The 19,645-nt window shown below is 39.6% G+C and overlaps 1 protein-coding gene across 1 annotated transcript in view; it reads left to right on the top strand.

The window, feature by feature from the left end:
• Positions 1–19,645, top strand: part of ADGRV1 (adhesion G protein-coupled receptor V1) — a 366,634-nt gene that overhangs the window by 96,419 nt on the left and 250,570 nt on the right. The window contains exons 58-74 of the mRNA XM_054397457.1: positions 1,336–1,518; positions 3,076–3,255; positions 3,866–4,030; positions 5,171–5,288; positions 5,820–5,943; positions 7,104–7,242; positions 7,376–7,561; positions 7,886–8,118; positions 9,001–9,149; positions 9,249–9,450; positions 9,922–10,141; positions 11,896–12,135; positions 13,416–13,565; positions 14,972–15,445; positions 16,198–16,341; positions 17,452–17,623; positions 17,999–18,134. Of these exons, the coding sequence (XP_054253432.1) occupies positions 1,336–1,518; positions 3,076–3,255; positions 3,866–4,030; positions 5,171–5,288; positions 5,820–5,943; positions 7,104–7,242; positions 7,376–7,561; positions 7,886–8,118; positions 9,001–9,149; positions 9,249–9,450; positions 9,922–10,141; positions 11,896–12,135; positions 13,416–13,565; positions 14,972–15,445; positions 16,198–16,341; positions 17,452–17,623; positions 17,999–18,134 (3,215 nt within the window). The remainder of the gene's footprint in view (positions 1–1,335; positions 1,519–3,075; positions 3,256–3,865; positions 4,031–5,170; positions 5,289–5,819; positions 5,944–7,103; positions 7,243–7,375; positions 7,562–7,885; positions 8,119–9,000; positions 9,150–9,248; positions 9,451–9,921; positions 10,142–11,895; positions 12,136–13,415; positions 13,566–14,971; positions 15,446–16,197; positions 16,342–17,451; positions 17,624–17,998; positions 18,135–19,645) is intronic.

Raw genomic sequence — 19,645 nt, 5'->3', positions numbered from 1 at the left:
TAAAAATATTAATAACTTTTTATTAATATGAAAGAATTGCCAAAAACATACTAAATAGGTTCGATGTAAAGTTAGAATATATATTTATAATGGGAATGTACAGTATTTAGGCAAATATAACAATTTAACAATTCTGTGCAAACTGGTAGGATTGTAACACAGAAAAGAGAAAATCCTGGGAGCGAAATGTCACTCAACCACAGCCAGGGGAGAGACTCATCAAGAACCCCTAAGCCAAAGAGGCAGTGGATTAATTACTCATAGCTGATTTCACCCAAGTGGAGAGTGCTGCTGCTGTGTATTAGCTGTTGAGGCTTTTGGGGTGCTCTCGTGCGCTGCTGGCATAGCAGGTTGCTGGCAAGAAGGTGCCATGCAGTCCCAGGGCTGGTCTGGCTTCAACAGATGGTAGGTGGGTTTTGACACATTCTTTACGACAGGCACTTGCTTCATCCTGGGTAAACTGAGGCACAGCAAGATTCTGGTTGCAAGGGGAAGCAGGCTTGGCTCTGGCTCCTAAGCTCATGGCTTCTCTGGCTTGAGTGTAGGTTCGTGGCTTTATCCCAGGCTCTGTACCAGGCATTTGAGGCTGGGCAGTGCAACTTAAGGCAACTTCAAGCAAGACAGGTCCAAGCAGGTTCAAGCAAGGTTTGAGCAAGGCTTAAGCAAGATTTGAGCAACGCAAAGGCGACTAGAAATCGGCCTGTATATATATCTTGCCTGAGATTCGTTTGGGCCAAGAGGGCAACTGAAGCCAGCACATAGTTACCCGATGAAGAGGGGTTCTGCCAGGCTGTGGCTATAAAAGGCAGAAACATAGGCCTGGTCAGCGAGGAGCAGTGGCCAGGACACCTGTTCTTACCCCAGGAGCCAACTTGTTTACCAGACACACATGGTCCTGTCCCCTTTGTTCCTTTTCCTTGCGCTACCCTGACTTTCTGCAGGAAGGAGGGGGGAGAGGGGGACCATGTCTAGACACATTTTGTGCTGGGCCTGTTTGGCCCTACCATGACAAACTGGTGTCTTAGGGTATTCTGAAATGCGGCTCTGAGCAACCTGATCTAGTGTGAGGTGTCTCTGCCCATGGCAGGGGGATTGAAACTAGATGATCCTGGAGGTCCCTTTCAACCCTAAAAATTCTATGATTCTATGAAATGGACCTAAGGAGGTTTTCCAGGCCAGACTTTTGGTCAGAGCAAGGTCAGTGCTAAATTCAGACCAATTTATGAGGGATCATGTATTTCTTAATTCATGTTTACCTGCAAGTCAATGTACCACAATAACAGAAGAAGAAAAAAAGTTGCTTTGACATTGAGCATTTTCTTGTTGAATTGACAGGATATAACTGGAGCTGTTACTGGTTATGAGGTACCACCACCACAGAATGTACTGAAACTTCCAGTTGTTCGACAGGCTGGGAGGTTTGGGTCAGCAACTCTGTATTGGGAAGCCATTGAGGCAACTGCTAGCTTTGAAGACTTCACACCATCATTTGGAAACCTTACATTTGCAGATGGGCAGGTAAGCACTCAGTTGTCTCTAGGTTGCCACCTTAAGTATTTCCCATGTTTTCTTCCAGAAGAATTTGTACCTCTTCATTAAAACTATTTTGTTTATGGTGTTATGCATGTGAATAATGCTGGTGGTTTAAATTCTTTAACATGGAAGAGTAGACTTGTCTAAAAGCATTGATCAAAAGGGCTGTAAGTCTTTGGTAAGTGAAGACAGAATGAATGAATGAAATGAATGAATGAGAAACATAATAAATAAGTACATAATACATAATAATAAAGCCTGTTAAACTGAAAATTTGCAGCATAAGCTGTTTTCTCTGTGAGTACTCAGGATAAGCCTGTATGTACATTTCTGAGCTGTGTTCTACATACAGTTTTAAATTTTACATTGCTCCTGACAGTGTATTTTAGGGTTTTGATTTCAAGTGAGCAGAACTGGTCTTTTCCAGATAGGATATATTCTGTGAGAAGAATTTTGGCTTAGGTGGAATATTGTGTACTTGCACTTTTGACTAAGCACAAAAGCAGAGCAATGTGCTGACTTTAATATACAAGATGTGTGTTGATGGACTGAAAAATCACTCTTGAAATCTTGTTACCTTATTATAGTGTGATGGTATGCTGCTGGGTCCTGCACTTGAGTCACAGCAACCTCTTGCAACATTAAAGGCCTGGGGCAGAGTTGCTGGAGTGCTGCCCAGCAGAGAAAGATCTGGAGGTGCTAGTTACAGCAGCTGAACATGAGCCACTGTGTGCCCAAGAGGCCAAGAAGGCCAACAGCATCCTGGCCAGCACAAGCAGGGCAATAATTGTTGTCCTGTCCTGGGCACCGGCAAGACTGCACCTTGAACACTGGGTTCCATTTTGGGGCTCTCAATACAGGGATACTGAGGTGCTGGAACATGTCCAGAGAAGGGAAACAAAATGGTGAAGGGTCTGGAGAACAAGTCCTGTGAGGAACAGCTGAAGGAATGGAGATTGTTTAGCTGGGAGAAAAGGAAGTTGAGGAGAGACCTCATTGTCCTCTACAACTCCCTGAAAGGAGGTGGTAGTTGAGGTGGGTGTTGGTGTCTTCTTCTGTCTAACAAGTTATAGGAAGTAGCCTGATGTCACACCAGGGGAGGTTTAGGTTGGACAGCAGAAAAGTTTTATCCCCAAAAAGGGTTGTGAATCCCCAGAGCAGGCTGCCCAGGGAAGTGGTGGAGTCCCCAGCCCTGGAAGGATTTTAAAGCCATGTAGATGTGGTGCTGAGGGACATGGATTAGTGGTGACCTGATAGTGCTCAGTTAGTGGTTGGAGTTGATGATCTGAAAGGTCTCTTCCAAAATGATTCTGTGATTCTCATCTATGATTCTAAATTATTCTGTTGAATGTCCTTCCTACCTGTTATGTTTGGCTGACCACTACTAATTAGGGCAGAGACAATAAGAATAAGCACAACCAAACAGTATGTGTTTATCTATTATTAGATTAAATTCACCTGTTTTAAATGTCAGATTATTTCAAACAATTCACAGACTATTATAAATATTATATACTCTTTTTTCATCATCAATTTCTGCAGGCTACAGGAGAAATAGAAATTACAATCATAGATGACAGTGAAGTTGAATTCCTTGAGATATTCAAGATTGCCCTGGTGAGGGTAACAGGTGGTGCAAGACTTGGAGATGATGTCGTGGTCACTGTCACTATTCCACCAAATGATTCCCCTGTTGGAGTATTTGGGTTTGAAGAAAAGAATGTAAGTCTGATTTGGATTTCAGTCTTCTCTGCTAAAGCTGGGCAGTGAGTTTGTGTCAGTAATGAATAGCTGATTTTGATAAGCCCTTACCTCAATGGAAGGCATGATTTCATATTAGTAACTGGCTTCATCTAGCTGTGTAGGATATTAATAACAATGAAAGTTCTGCTGCATAGATGGCTGAACCCATTTTAGTTCAGTATACTAACAACACAGAACATCTCATAGGATTTTTGGTAGTCTGTTGAATATTAAAATGTATTTGTAATAATTTATGTTAGTGAATGTAAAGCTTTGAAAGAAATTCTGAAACATCTCATCTTGGTTCTTGTCAGTGAATGATTCTTCTGCTCTTGATCTTGCTGGTGCAGTGCCTGCCTGTGACTCATTGTCTGTAATTGTTTTGAATCATAGGGCATACAGAAATAACACAAGTGACTAATCTTGCTAGCAGAACTCAACACATTCCTTACGTCTGTTATCTTCCTGTTGATTTTCACTCTTGTGCTTATTTTGCATTGCCATTGATATTTTCTGTTGCTTGTCTCAAGTCAGTATTGATGCCTTTTGCTACAGCCTTTCTGATATCCTCCTTCTCTCTCTTCATCAGGTAACAGTGAAGGAGCCCCAGTCACCTGATGACTCTGCTGCAGTTGTGTTGCTCACTGTCAGTCGAAGTCAGGGAGGACGAGGAGCAGTTAAAGTGCTATGGATTCTCGAGGAAGCAGCCAGACACGATCTGACACCTCTGAATGGTACCCTTCACTTCAATGAGGTATTTCTGATGTTGCAATAAATTGTTTTACTGTTAGATTTGTAAACACTCTCTTCCTTTGTCTCTTTGCATGGCTGTTACATGTTTATAGAAATAGGGGGTTACTAAGTGCTGTAATACCAGGTAAATGCCAGTTTGAGCTGTATGCTGTGTTTTTTTCAAGCAGAAAAGGAAAGCTACATGTTTTTTTTTAAGGCAGCATAATGTAATCATCAGGAAGACAGGTGCTTCAAATGTGAATTGTTTTGGCAATTTAGAAAGAGATATACAAAATTGTATTGGATGTGAGGAAGGATTACAGAAACATTTATTCCATTACAGCATCAGACAACTGAAGTGGAACATTGGTATTTCAGGGGTGATGGTGAATGCTCAAAATCTGCAGATTTAAAAAAATAAATAATAAACCAGCCTAGTAACTTCAAACTGGGCAGCTTTCATAGAACCACAGAACCAGAGCTTTGCTTGATTTGTGTTTGATGTTAGGTGAAAATTCTGAAGTAGGAGCCAAAATATTGGATGTTATCAAGCTATTTTTGTTATCTTAATGATGGTGCTTTACAGTCTACTCAAAATATTTAATGAAGAAAACAATTTTAACACCACCTATTCTGTCTATACAAGGCTATTTTGTATTAAATAAATAGAAGTACCAGTTGTTTCTTTTAATTTTAATGAGCTGGAAAATAATTTTTTTGGTAAGACTATCTGGCAAATTTTGCTATCATTTTGCTATCCTTTCTCTACTGGTAGGCCTAGTTCTTTCTTCCTGAAGTTCTTATGTATGCATACGTGTAAGAATAGCAGTATGTATGGTGTTCTAAAGGTGTACAAAATGCACTTATTTTTTTCCTATATTCTTATTCTAAGCATTTGTTAATGCTTACTGACAAAAATGTGGATTAGACAGGAATTTGTTATGACCTAATTTATCTAATCTTGATAAGGTTAATCCTCTGACTGTATGTATTCTATTCAATAAACACTTTCTGACGGAGGACCTTTTGGATAGAAAGTTTCCTCTAAGTTGAAAACTGTCATGTGGATACTGCATTTTGTTTAGTTTTGTTTATGCATACATATATATATATCTATATATATCTATATATATATATATCTTCTGGTCTTTACATGGTGCAGACTGAATCCCAGAAGCTGATTGTTTTACATGTGATACAAGATGATCTGCTGGAGGGGAATGAAACATTTACCATTCAGCTAGTTTCCACTGGTGATGCAGAGATATCCCCTGTAAATGGTAAAGAATTAATTCATTACGTTCTCTCTTGAAAGATTTCATATGAGAATTCTAGCAACTCTGTTCATATTATTTCTGTCTACACTGCTTGTATATTTTGTGTGCAGCTGCTTGGTAGCAGTTTTGACTGTCAGTCTTTTTCCTTAAGTTGCATTGCTATCTGAAGAAATCAAACAGAATCTTTCATTCTGAATGAATTACTGGAGTAGTCTTTTGTGTTCAGATAGTTAACATTGTCATGAAGAATTCTGTAACAAAAACAAGCAAAAACCAAGCTGAGACCTGTAAGAAAGAGAGAATTATTTAATTTGTAAGGGACCACCCTGCTGAAATACTGTTCAAGGTATGGGAGGTCATAATTACATCGGATTGCTGACTGCCTTGTTCACTCAAATTCTGATTGTATCCAAGGATGGGAATTGCATGGACTCTCTGGGAATCTGGTTCTTAACTGCTCATGTCATAGAATTTACAGAAGCTAACTCTTCAGTCATTTTTCATTTACTATGAGCAGCTTTGTTCTCTTTATAGGTGTTGCAACCATCATTATTGTGGGCGATGAAGGAGCTTCTGGGGTGGTTGGGATAGCCCCTTCATCCAGGCATGTTCTGATTGGAGAACCTTCAGGGAATTACAATGGAACTGCTCTGATTAGGTGGGTGCATCACTCATTGTTCCAGAGCAAGGACCACAGCTTAGTTTCATAAGCTATAAGAGTTTGCATTTGGAAAGATTTTTCTTGAGTGCTGCATTTCATTATGACTTCTAAAATCAGAACAACTTTTAAAATTAGATGCTTATTTTAAAAGAAGGGCAGAATATACCATGGATAAGTCTTTTCACTACTAATGGGGAGCTCCAAATGCTCTTCTCAATCTTCAACTTACTTTCAGCATTGATCAATTCAAGGAGAGAGGATTGCAGTCAAATGAAAGGGGTGAAAGGAATCAAGGACATTTAAAGACACTTTGTACTTTTCAGGATTCAGTTCAGGATGGGTGTCTGGACTGTATTTCAGTATATTCATATGATGGCTAGCATAACCAAAGTGGTAAGTGGGTTTTCAGTGGAAACAAGATGCAATTATTTCACTACATTCAGTCAACTGAAAACAGAATGAAGAAATGATGTTACCATGCCATATAAGAGTATGAGGGGAAAAAAATTATGACACTTTTCCTTGGTCAGCCAGCAAATACAAGCAACAGAACAGTTTCTTAGTGCTGCCTTGAGAAGCCCAGAAGACAAAGTGATGCTTTGTGCAGCGGTAGTTATAGATCATGTGGATAATGTTAGGTATAGCAATTTTTTGCCATGACTTGCTTCAAGACTCATGTCATGAATAGGTTCTAGGATTTTAGATAAGCAGTAGACCAGCTTCAAGTGATCTTACAGTAGCAGTCTAGTGCCCTTCTGCCTTAAAACCCAAATTGCCCCTGGGCATTTCTCTTAAGTTTCATTTCCCTTCTGTTTTGCATGTCTGGCTCATGAAAAGCAGAATGGAACCAAGAGAACTCAGTTTACACCCTTTGTGTTTTGACTACATGTGCAAAGAAACTTTAAAAACCTCTTGGTAAAAAGAAAAGAAAACAGCTCAAGATGCATGCCAGCTACAGGGAAATAAAACAACTGCAGACATATTATTGCCTTGAAAAGCAAATTGTGGTATCATAACAGTGATTTAGTACAGTAAAACTCAAGCCTCGTAGTGCTGCTTGCTTCCTGCATGACAGTGTGATGTCCTGTCTGTCTGTGGACGGGATATCAAATATTAAAGGCAGAGAATGAAATCTGTGTTTGTTTTCTCGCTTGCAGCCTGATACGTGGCCCAGGGATTTTTGGTGAGATCAAGATACACTGGAATATAACACCTCCTCATCACACAGAATTTATTGAGACATCAGGGGTCTTGACAATGAGAGACAGACAATCTGCAGCAGTTGTTCTGATACAGGTATATGAGATGTTTTACAGCAGGCTCTATTTCAAGTATTTCCTTTCATTTAATTCTTGGCTAGAAAATGGTTATACCACTCTCCCTGGAAATGGTTTAAATGCTTTTAGCTTTCGTTGGTTCTTCTCCCTAGGCTGTAGATGACAACCTTCCTGAGGAGAAGCATTACTACCAGTTTCAACTAACTGGAATCAGTGATGGAGGACTCATAAACGAATCCAACAGTACAGCCAACATTACCATGGCTGCCAGTGATTTTCCATATGGAGAGTTTGCATTTTCACGAGAACTGTTGCAAACAACAGAAGAGGAAAAATGGGTATTGGATTAAAATTCCTGCTTATGTAAAATATTGATAGTTGTCAATATTGTTGATAGATTTATGCTTCACATTACAACAAAACTAAATGGAAGATTTATTCTACATTTGTCATAGCACCATCTCCAAAATGATCTTCTTGGGCTTTTTAGTGCTCTGAGAAAGAGGGCTGTGTGCTAAGGTACATGTTCTTTGTACTTACTAAAGCAAATTGTTGTCACCTAACAGGACCATCAAATAGATACCCTTTAGAGCAGCCTCCTAAAGGCAACTGTAGCAGAAAAACAGAGCTATTTTTAAAAGAAAATGTCCTTTTTCCTTCAGGTTAACATCAGTGTTGTGCGTTCCAGGGGATCCTATGGCCAAGTGCGTCTTTGCTTTCAGATAATAAATGGGACTGCAGAGGAGGGAGTTGATTTCACTCCCACAGTCAGGCAACTGTTGTTTGAACCACACGAGGAGAGTAAAATGATTTTGGTTGAAATTCATGATGATGACTTTCCTGAAGGTCCTGAAGATTTTTCAGTGGTGATTAACAAAGTAGAGCTCCAAGGAAGGTAAAGATAAAGTTCCCAGTTGATTGATTACAAGCTTAAGAACAAATTATATTTGGAAACTGATCTACCTACATAAAGTCACCACTCAATTTCAGGTGCTGCACTGTAAAGTTGTATTCAACTATAATAGTAATCAGAATAGCAATTGGATATATGAGGAGCCCAATTGTTTTAATCTTTAGTAAAAAGATTTGGCTGATTACAATTTATTAAAGATGAAATTCTATCCATTACATAGAAGTGGTCAAGTTGCATGAAATTCAAAAAAGATGATAAAATTAGAATAATAAAATGAAACATTCCTGTCAATAAACTACTACTTTTATAGCATCATAGAATTGTCAGGGTTGGAAGGGACCTGAAAGATCGTCTAGTTCCAATTGCCCTGCCGTGGGCAGGGACACCTCACACTAAGTCAGGTAGCTCAGAGCCACACCCAGTCTGGCCAGTCTGGCCTTAAGAAACTTCCAGGGATGGGGCTTCTACCACCTCCCTGGGCAACCTGTTCCAGTGTCTCACCACCCTCACTGTGAAGAATTTCTTCTTAACATCCAATCCGAATTTACCCATTTTGAGTTTTGCTCCATTCCCCCCAGTCCTGACATCCTGAAAAGTCCCTCACCAGTTTTCTTGTAGGCCCTCTTAAGATACAGGAAGGCTACAATAAGGTCTGATTAGAGCCTTCTCATCTCCAGATTGAACAGCCCAAATCCTCTCAGTCTATTTGCATCTATAGTATTTTGAAAAAGTGTGACCAAAAAGGCTTGGGTAAGAATTGTCTGAAAATAAAAGTATTTGTGGTGACTCACAAATTCTCATACCTTCATCTTAATACTTTCACAAGGATTTTGTATGTATTTTTCTTTTTCATATTCTTGCAAGTGGATATGATTTTGCCATAAAAGAAAATGGCCTACAGATAGATCAACCTCCAATAATAGGAAATACCTCCACAGTCCGAGTTATGATAGCAAAAAGTGATAATGCAGAAGGCATCATAGAATTTGATCCACAGTATATATTTCTAGAAGGTAAGTTTGCCTACATTTTTCACTGTGGTTTAGGAGGTAACCCTGCGAGCCTGGCATGAATTTTGGAATAAAATAACTTTTTCTCAATGATTCTTGCAGTGGAGGAGGATGCTGGATTAATCATGATTCCCGTTGTGAGAAAGCGTGGAACTTACGGCTATGTAACAGCGGATTTTCTTTCTCGAAGTATTTCTGCACTTCCTGATGGTGTTGACTATGTCATCCATAACAACTCTGTTATTTTTCATCATGGCCAGAACCAGACTTTCATTTATATTTCTATTATAGATGATGAAGAAAGGTAATCAGTTTTTCAGATATTTAGTCACTAGTCTACCTGTAAGAAAACCTCCTGTTTTAGCATGTGCAGTATGGCTGTGTGTAGGATTGAAATTGTAAATCCATTTTCTACATTGCTGAAAAACTCTTTAAAGGGGATAAAAAAAGAACTGTTATTAGAGTTTCATGATTCCTGTTAAATTTTAGGCAAACAAATCTATTTTTTAAAGTAGATTATTGTAATTTTTGTGTGTTCATAGTACTTCTATGAATAATAAAATATTTTGATTTTAAGTTTAACACAAGTAGAAGATAATTTTTATTTCAAATGCCATCATTCTGGGCAAATGGGAGGAATCTGTGCTTACAAAGATGAATTCTGTATACTTTAAACAGATCCAGTTGAATGCATGATTGAATTAATAGGTATAGATTTAATTATTATTTTTCCCCCTCATATACCTCAGATATCTCTTTTTCTTCTTCCATGCAGTGAATTTGAAGAGCAGTTTGAAATCCAGCTGACAGGAGCCACTGGTGGAGCAGTCCTTGGTCTCCACCTCGTGAGCCAGGTCACTATTGCTAAAAGTGACTCTCCACAGGGCATCATCCGATTCCTCAACCAGAGCAGAATTGTTCTTCCCAACCCTGACAACCCCACAACAGTGTCCCTGGTGCTGGAAAGGACAGGAAGATTATTAGGGGAGACACAGGTGGGCCCTGCCTCTCAAAGAGTGAACGCTTTCCAGTGATCAGATCAAAAAGCTCCTACATTTTCCTTCAAGAACGTATTTTTGATTGATTTCTAGTAGCACAGTTGCAGCTTTTCGTTAAGCATGAATTGCATTTGGTTGCAGTATAGCATAAAAGTTTCCACCCTTTTAATCTTCTCTTACTCCTCCTGCTTTCTGTCTTTTATGCCCATAGAATTACAGAATCACAGATTTGTTTTGGCTGTAAAAGGCCTCTAAGATCCTTGAGTCAAACGAACTGACACCACCATGGCCATTAAACCAGGTCCTGAAGTGCCATGTCTGTGTGGTTTTTGAACATCTCCAGGGACAGTGACTCTACCACCTACCTGGGCAACAAATTCTAATGCCTGACCACTTTTTCAGCAATGCAGTTTTCCCAATCTCCAAGCTAAACCTCCCCTGCCACAATTTCAGGACATTTCTCCTAATTCTGTCACTTGATACTAGAGAGAAGAGACCAATCCCCATATATCTACAGCCTCCTGTCAGGGAGTCAGTGAGGGCAATGAGGTCTCCCCTCAGCCTCTTCTTCTTCAGGGTAAACAGCCTCAGTTCTCTCATCTGCTCCTTAGACGATCTGTTCTCCAGACCCTTCACCAGCTTTCATGCCCTTCTCTGGACACTTTCCAGCAACTCAGTGTTCTTCCTGTAGTGAGGGGACCAAAACTAAACCAGGTATTTGAGGTGTGGCCTCACCAGTGCCCCTTAGAGGGGCACAGTCACGTAGTTACTCCTGCTGGTCACACCATTCCTGATACAGGTCAGGATGCTCTTGGTCTTCTTAGCCACCTGGGCACACTGCTGGCTCACATTCAGATGGCGGTTGACTAATACCCTCAGGTTCAGCCGCTGTGCCCCAAGTCTTGAGTGTTTCATGGGTTGTTATGACCCCAGTGCAGGACTCAGCATTTGGCCTCATACAGTTGACCTTGGCCCATCAATTCAGCCTATGCTGGTCCCTCTGTAGAATCTTCCTACCCTCAAACAGATCAATGTACCCTCCCAGATTAGTTTTATGTGCAGAATTATTAATAGTGCATCATCCCCTTGTCCAGATTATTGATAAAGATATTAAACAGAACTGGCTCCAATACTGAGCCCTAGGGAACACCACTAGTGGCTGGCTGCCAACTGGAGGTCAATATGACCTCCTCTAAAGCAATCCAATTTATGGGAAGTTCTGAAAATATTCTAGCTTTTAATCAGGCTGGAGAAGTGTGAATCATCACTGAGGTTTTCTGTTGCAGATTTCAGAAAACAGTTGCCGTTTTCTGTCAATATCACACTTCACAGGGAGTGGGTTTGGTGATGGCTTTGGGTCACCTGGGTAGCTTCACAAAACAAATCATGAAGGGGAGAGAAATAGAAACTGGCTTTTTTGTTTCCTGTTATGTGTTAAAGAAATCTCAGTTGCTTTACTACTGCTAGAATTTCTATTACTTTTCTATATCTAGAATTTCATAAGCAGGCACTGTGGCTAATGCTTCAGATTTTTCGTTTGTAATGTGTCATATCTGTTTCTCCAAAGGTGTATATATTTTCAGACATGTGATTAATTATGAACATTTTGTATTCTTCCTTAACAGCAAAGATTTTAACATCACTAGGAACCAGCCACAAGAATTCTTATGTCACTTGTGTAACTGTCATTTCTCCCCCTGGAAGGCTATTATATGTCACCACTCTACATCTGAAGCTATTATCTTCCACAGATTAACTGGGACATCTTGGGCCCCAATTCAGAAGAGATTTTATCTCCTCTGAATAGTGACATTGGTGACCCTGTGAATGGATCGTTGTATTTTGGAGAAGGGGAAGGAGGTCTGAGAGCTATTAATCTACTCATCTATCCTCATGAGGAAGTTGAAGTTCAGGAGACCTTTCTTATTAGACTGATCCTTATGAAAGGTGAAACAGAAATAGATCCTAAGGCAAAAACCATTGCACTAATCGTAAGTCACTATGGTTTTTCTTTCTGCTGAGATCTGTGTTGACGTTGGTATTTATCCTGCAATTTTTTAATTATTGCATAGTCTGCTATTTGTGCCCTTTTTTTGTCCCTTGTACTATTTAGGTTCATTGTTACAGCTTCTCTGCTTAATGAAGAAGACAAAGAATCTGTCAGAACAAATTGTTACATAACCCTTGGTCTGGCCTTCTTATTTGCAGATTTCTGTGGTTCTTTGGGAGTGAGCTTGGATTGAGTACTGATTTAAAGTGTCATCTGGTTGTTCATCTGTTCTTGACCTCCTCTTCTGCTGCAGCTATCATATATAAAAGAATGAAGAGAATCGTGACTATTGGAGAGCAAAAGAAATACATAAATTTGTGGGAGAAGGCAGGGAAAATTGTCAAAGACAAATTACTGCTCTAGGAATACTACAACTGAGGAAATATTTATAAGACTGATATAAAAAGGCCACAGAAAAATAAATCTTTCCTAGAAATAGGATTTTATTTTATTATTTTTCTGGTCTGTAGAATGTTAGTGGAATATGCTTCTATTTCTACAGTCTCCTCAGTTTCTCCTTGAGGGACCCAGGTTTAACCCTTAGCCTGGAATGTTCCATCCTGTGTGCCAATGAATTGGCTTCTCAGTAGGCATTGATGATCCAGCTCTGCTCTTAGTCAGTTCACCATGGATTCTTGCTGCAGCTAGTGATTCACACAAAGGGATATGGATCAGCTCTAACCCAGGGGGCTGAGTTTGCAAGCTGATAATGTTAGAAAATTTTCTGTACACTAGCCCAAGGTGCCTATGCATTTCCTACTCTAATACCCAAGTATCTGGAGAGATGTCCAGAGAATTTGAAATAAAACTCTGTCCTTTTCTTCCTTGGTCAGAAAGACTGAAAACTGAAAATAGGACAATCATTTTGAGTCCTGTTCAGTTTAAATCTTGTTTAAACTTTGTTTCACTGTAGGATTTTCTCATACAAGAGCAAGTTACCCATAGATTTAGTACAAGGGTCTTGCTTTGTGTGCCTCTGTGTGCTTGTGTGCGTGCACTCCTCTTTCATCACTTGGTGATCCTGTCTGCTGATTTTTGTTTCAAATCTTTCAGTCTCTCTTCTAGTTACTAATGTAGTCTTGAATCTTCATGAGAGGAGAAAACTCAGTGAGAAGAGCTAATGATTATGTTCCCTGTAGCATCTAGCAATGAGAATCTGAACGGTTTGAACAAGAGTACAACTCGCTCTACATTTCTGCTTTTCTGTTTACTTATTTACAGATACAGAAGTTTGGTGATCCCAATGGAATTGTACAGTTCGCTCCTGAGTCGTTGACTGAGAATAACTATACAGAACCCTCAGCAGATGAAGGGCCACAAAGTATTAAGCTGTTTGTCAGAAGAATTCAGGGCACCATGGGGACCATAACGGTATTTTCACTCTTTTCCTCAGAAACATTGTAGTCTGAAATAATCCTCAGTGTTGGTGTATGGAAGAGTATTTCATTCTGTGCCTTCCAATGTCTTGTTTCTCAAATTAATTTTTGAAATCACAAATCCCATCATGGTGAGGCTTGGAAGGGACGCCTCTGGAAATCATGTAATCTAACCCCACTGCTGCAATAGGTTCACCTAGATTAGGTTGCCTTTTAGAATGAATTTGGCTGGCCTCAGCACTAATATTTGTGTTTTGGAGAGTCGGATTCAGTCTCCCTTTGTCAGAAAAAATACCCAAAAAAGAGCCCTGTAGTGGTTCTCTCACTTTTCATTCTTCCTCTCACACTGTACTTTTGACAAGAGCATAGAAGATACCATACCTTCCAACAGAGAGTTATGAGGATGATTAAGGGGCTTGAACATCTCTTCTGTGAAGACTGAGAGACCTGGGGCTGTTTAGTCTTGAGAAGAGAAGGCTGAGAGGGGGTCTATGAGTTATTATAAATGTCTCAGGGGTGGGTATCCAGAAGAAGGTGCCAGTCTCTTTTCAGTGGTGCCCAGTGGTAGGACAAGGATGAACAGATACAAGCTAGAACATAGGAGGTTCCACCTCAACATGAGAAGACACTTTATGGTAAGGGTGACAGAGCACTGGGGCAGGCTGCCCAGAGATGCTGTCAAGTCTCCTTCTCTGGAGACTTTCAAAACCTGCCTACATGCATTCCTGTGTGGCCTGCCCTAGGTGGTCCAGCTCTGGCAGTGTGGGTTGGACTAAATAATCTCTGGAGGTCCCTTCCATCCCCTAGCATTCTATGATTCTATGATTCGTAATGAGCTTTCTTTGAATTCACAATTTGCCTGTTTTCCAGCCATGCTTAAAGGCAAAAATCATACTTTTTTGAATCATCACTTACATTTGTTTCTGCCTAGAGTGTTTGGAAGTCACCACTTTAAAAGACATTAATTTAATTAAAAAGAAAAAGAAAAAGAAAAAAAGAAAAATAGTCAATTAATAAAAGCACCTCCTGTGTTAAATGAGAATTCTTCACCCCTTTGTTGGGGTAAGGAATCTTGGAAACAGGGAAAACAGCAAGGATATCTTGGTGGAAAAATGGAAGTAATTCTAAAAACACTGTTCAAAGAGTCCATACAATTTTTCATAAATCTTCTGTGGCTATATAAACGAAATCTTGACATTTATAGTACTGAGGAACAAAACACCCTTTTCTGTGATGGTCTGTATGCTTCTCTTTATGCCTACCTGAACCAATTTTTATTTCCCCTAGTTAAAAGCAGTCTCTTCCATATCCTATCTGTGCTGAATCCTGAATATGGAAGTTTCTGACTGCGTGAGGAATTTTTCTTTCCTAAGTTTTGTGCATTTTCTCAACTCATTTCAGGTTTACTGGGAAATACGTAGTGAATCTGACATCTCAGGTGACTTCCTTAGGACAGAGGGATCTGTTGTCATTCCTGACCAGCAAAGTGCAGCTGAGATCATTATCTACCTGTTACCTGATGACGTCCCAGAGCTGGATGAAAACTATGTGGTGCAGCTGATTTCAGTAGAAGGTGGAGCAGATTTAGACCCAGAGAAGAGCATTTCAAAGATCAATGTGTTTGCAAATGATGATCCTTATGGAGTGTTTGCCCTCTACTCTGATCTGCAGTCAGTGCTGGTAGAGAGGAACCTGGATCGGTATGTCCAGGTGAATGTAACTCGGCATGCTGGGGCATTTGGAGAAGTCATTGTTGAGTACCATATCATGTCTCATCATGAAGAAGTGCTAATTGAACCTGAGAATGAGGTGGGCTACCTCACAGTAAAAGATGGTGCCAGCTTTGGAGTGAAACAAGTGCCAATAAGCAACCAGGTCTGTGTTATCCTTTCAGGTCCTACGATATTTATTGGTTTTGTTTGTGTTCATCACTATATAGGATACTAAAATCTCAGTAGTATCCACTGTGAAGAGGAAGAAAAGAAGGTTTTAGTTTTCTATTTATGGAATAGAACTGGGTTCAAATATCACATTTTCAGATAGTAATTGCAAAATCACTGCTAAACGTGTTCAAATATTCAGCATTTCCATCCATCACTGCTTTGTGTTGCTGTCAGTTCGGTATTTTAGTATTATATATATGCAAAGGTTTTCTCTACTTTCCCTTTTGGATTGTAATAGTGATCTGTCAGTGCTGACTCATGAAGCAGCAGATAAATTTACCTGCAGTACTCTGTGTTCCCTGGTTGTTTGTATTATTATTATGACAGTACTACATCCACACTTAAATCTTTTTACATCACTCTGGATGTTTTTAATCCAAGGGCTGAAATGCAGCTGAGGCCTTGTGTGTTAAATGCAATTTATTCAAATGACAGTAGTTGATCTACAATCTCACATTCCAACAAACTGCTGGTGAATCACAATCACAGTATCAATGTTTTAGCTGTATTTCTTTTGGGAAACAAAACACTTGCCTCGAAAACACTGCTTTTTTGTGTACCAATGGAATTTGTGTACAAATTCCTGCATATTGTTTTGCTACTTAAGCGCTTTGAACTGGCAGATATCTTGTTTTTAGTGGAATTACTTTCTTACCTTTTAAATTGAATTTTCTCTTCTCAAAGGCATTTATTTTTCTGGGCTTGAATTTTACTCTGGAACTGCTTAATGTAACCCTGGTTGGGGGAAGTGCCAAGGATGTGCCTAAAATTCTAGGAAAAGCAAAGTCAGCTGTTCTGCTTATTCCTGAGGAAGCTGCCAATTCACAGGTTGGTAGACTGGCTGCAGTGTCACATTTCTACCCCAGAAGGAAGGCTCAACATCACAAAAGGATTCAGAATTCAGTTGTCTCCTTTAAGTCTTCATCATTGCAACTGGTTTAATGCCTGACAAGACTTTTCCAGTTGTTACTTGTACTGTACATTATCTATTATGTGACACTGATTCTCTCAGAAATGTGTTAATGTAGTTTGAAAATTACTCATCTACAAAATATAAATACTCTAAATATTGTGGTTAATTCATGCTTTTGTTTACATGAGATAGAAGTTCTGAGTCTTAAAATAGCTAATTCTGGACAATGTTACTCCTTTAAGGATAAGCAGCCCAAAATTAGATAACAGCATGTATGCAGATTATTTGCTGAGCTTTACTGCAGCTAATCACAGAATGAGAAAGTTTCCCTTTGTGTACTTGCATGACAGTGAGAGAAGAGAATTTGCCTGTTCTGGTACCATATATGTGCCACATTCCTTTTTGTACATCAGGCAAAGACAACAGCATGCTGAGGTTTTATCTCTTTAATTTTATTGAAGTTTTTATTTACTGTCTATCATTGTCATGAAGTACTGTTCTGTCTTTTAATTTGCAATTGAATTTCATTCCTTCATTCTTTCATTCATTCATGGGATGGTTTATGTTGGAAGGGACCTCAAAGATCATCTAGTTCCAACCCCCTGCCATGGGCAGGTCCAGAGAAGGGCCATGAAGATAATCAGCGGACTGGAACACCTCTGTTGTGAGGACAGGCTGAGGGAGGTGGAGTGTAGACTGGAATGGGTTGCTCAGGGAGGTGGTTGAGGCTCCATTGCTGTAGATATTCAAGGTGGGGCTGGACAAGGCTGTGAGCAACCTGATCTAGTGGAAGATGTTCCTGCTTACCGAGGAGGGCGTTGATCTGGATGACTTTCAGAGGTCCCTTCCAATCCAAGCTATTGTATGATTCTATGATTTTACATATACATATATGTACATACATGCATCTATATGGATGTGCATTATTGTAAGATGCCTGTTTCACAAAGTATACTACACTTTCACATACGGCATTTCACATTTGTATTCCATTTTCTGTAACATAATCTTCTATGTTTCCACAGGTTGGCTTTGAATCTGTGATTTTACAACTTGCAGACATTGTGGCAGGGACAGGCCATGCTGTCGTAACCAGAAAAGGACTATATGGCTCTGTAACTGTTAACTGGATTTCAGGATACCCACCAGACCTAATCACTGGCTTTTCTCAGCTAGGCAATATTACTCCTCCATTTGGTAAGTACTTGTCTGAGGAAACAGCAGTGAAGGCTGTGTAGGTGCTCATACCACCTGTTAATTATTTGTACCTCAACATGCTGCTTCTGTTAATGAAGAGTCCAGTAGAATAAAATCATACTTAATCTGTTTATTTTATGAGCAAACAAAAAGAACTCAACTTCATAGATATATGTCTGGGAGGTAAGAACAAAGCCATGCCCCTAAAGGGCAGCTTTATATAGAAAAGACCCTTACCATGCAGATTTCTGCTTCCTAAATAGAGTGGAATTGTGATTGGAGTCCCTGTCTCAGCACATTCCCAGATACAAAGAGGATTCCTGTTTAGTAATTCTGACTTGTGCTCTCTCTCACTCCTTTTTTTTTTCCCTTCAGGTACGTTTGTTTTTATCTCTGGTGAGCAAAGTAAAGTAATTTCATTTCAGGCTACACCAAGCCTAAATAAACCTGAGTCATTTGCCATCACTTTAACAGCAGCGCACAGCAATGTGTCTGGCGGGGCTCGCCTGAGGTAAGAGTGTTTATTGCTTAATGCCTCTGAGTCACACAGATGCTGTAGGAATTAGGACCTGTGTAGAGGCATACACCTTATTCATACAAATCCTTACTGAATTATGGGTAGCTGGCACGTTTTGGTGCCTTCTTTGATAAATTTGTGTGTCTTGTCTCAGATGGAAACAAGTGTCAGTAATGCAGATCTAACTTGATCTGAGGTGAGGCTTTTCTCCAGTTCCAGTCTGTTTCATTTCCCTAGTGCCTAGAATGTGTCTAGAATGAGGGAGACAGCTAGGAAAATAAAGAACAAGGATCAGCAGTTTTAGCCAGAAGGCCGAAGAATGAGAGCAGCTCTTAACAGTTTTCATTAGTTTCCCTAAAAATCTATACTTAGAAGATCTTACATAACACACATTGTATAAAATAGATAAAATGAAACAAGTGATTTAAAAGCACCTAATTTATATAAATTTTCTTTTTATTCTTAAACCCCCAGACACTACATTTAATGTAGTTTTTTTCCCCAGTTGAGTCATTATCTGTTCTTCAAACTATTTTATTTTCATTCTTTATTCTTCATTGATAGCTAAAAATGGTATAAAAATAATGGCTATAGGATAGCACTGGCCTATGGAGAAAGGTCTTGACTTCACAATATTACACTTAACTCTGGCAAATCTGAAGGAATGAGCTTGGGTGACTAAGTTCCTGAGTCTGACCTCTTCTTCTAGATTGACAAACCTGTGGACTGGTGACCACAGGGTGCCTATTTACCATATAAGTCAAATATTTTGAGTATATGAGAATGACCTTTCCTAGAAAACTTAAGACTGCATCCCACAGGTGATAAAGCTGACAATTAATTTGAAAAGCTTTTTGTTTCCTTAGTGCTGGAAATGGTCTAAGTTGTTGACCAGAATCACTGATTGTAATAGTAATGCCATTTGGTGGCCTCTGGCACTGAATAACAAATCAAATACATAGATAAGTGCAAGATCCGAGGCTTATCAAAGAGTCCTTGTGCTTATTTTCTAGTAAGAAAGGGGATATGTTTAATATTAATAACATAGAACTTAAATTGGTACTGATAGCAAGGCTGAGATCTGGAAGAATATTCCTGTGAGGAGGCAGTTAGTACTTTAAAGCCCCGCTCTTAAGTTTTAACATAACTTCCCTTCGTTCTCTAGCTTCCTGTCTAAAACTGGCTAAAATCTGCTAGCAACTGTCTACAGTCTTCCCTTGGTGTAGGATGTTTGTTCAGTGGTTAAAACTGGCATTACTCAGAGAAGCTGAATTGTAGTATCTCTCTCTGCATTGTGTCCACAATAAAAAAGACATCCTGTGGATGTCTGTTCAATCCAATCAGTGTAAAAACATTTTTAAGGGAAATAGAGAATCATAAAGTGGAACCTTGAAGGGACCTCATCTAGTTCGAACCCCTCTGCCATGAGCAGAGACACCTCTTACTAGACCATCTTGATCATGCCTGGCTTTGATCCCCTCCAGGCCCAGAGCCTAGACAAGTTG

This window comes from Indicator indicator, chromosome Z (genome assembly GCF_027791375.1).
Source record: "Indicator indicator isolate 239-I01 chromosome Z, UM_Iind_1.1, whole genome shotgun sequence".
Taxonomy (NCBI): domain Eukaryota; kingdom Metazoa; phylum Chordata; class Aves; order Piciformes; family Indicatoridae; genus Indicator; species Indicator indicator.
Note: the sequence above shows the minus strand (reverse complement) of the source record. Positions and strands in the feature narration are given on the sequence as shown.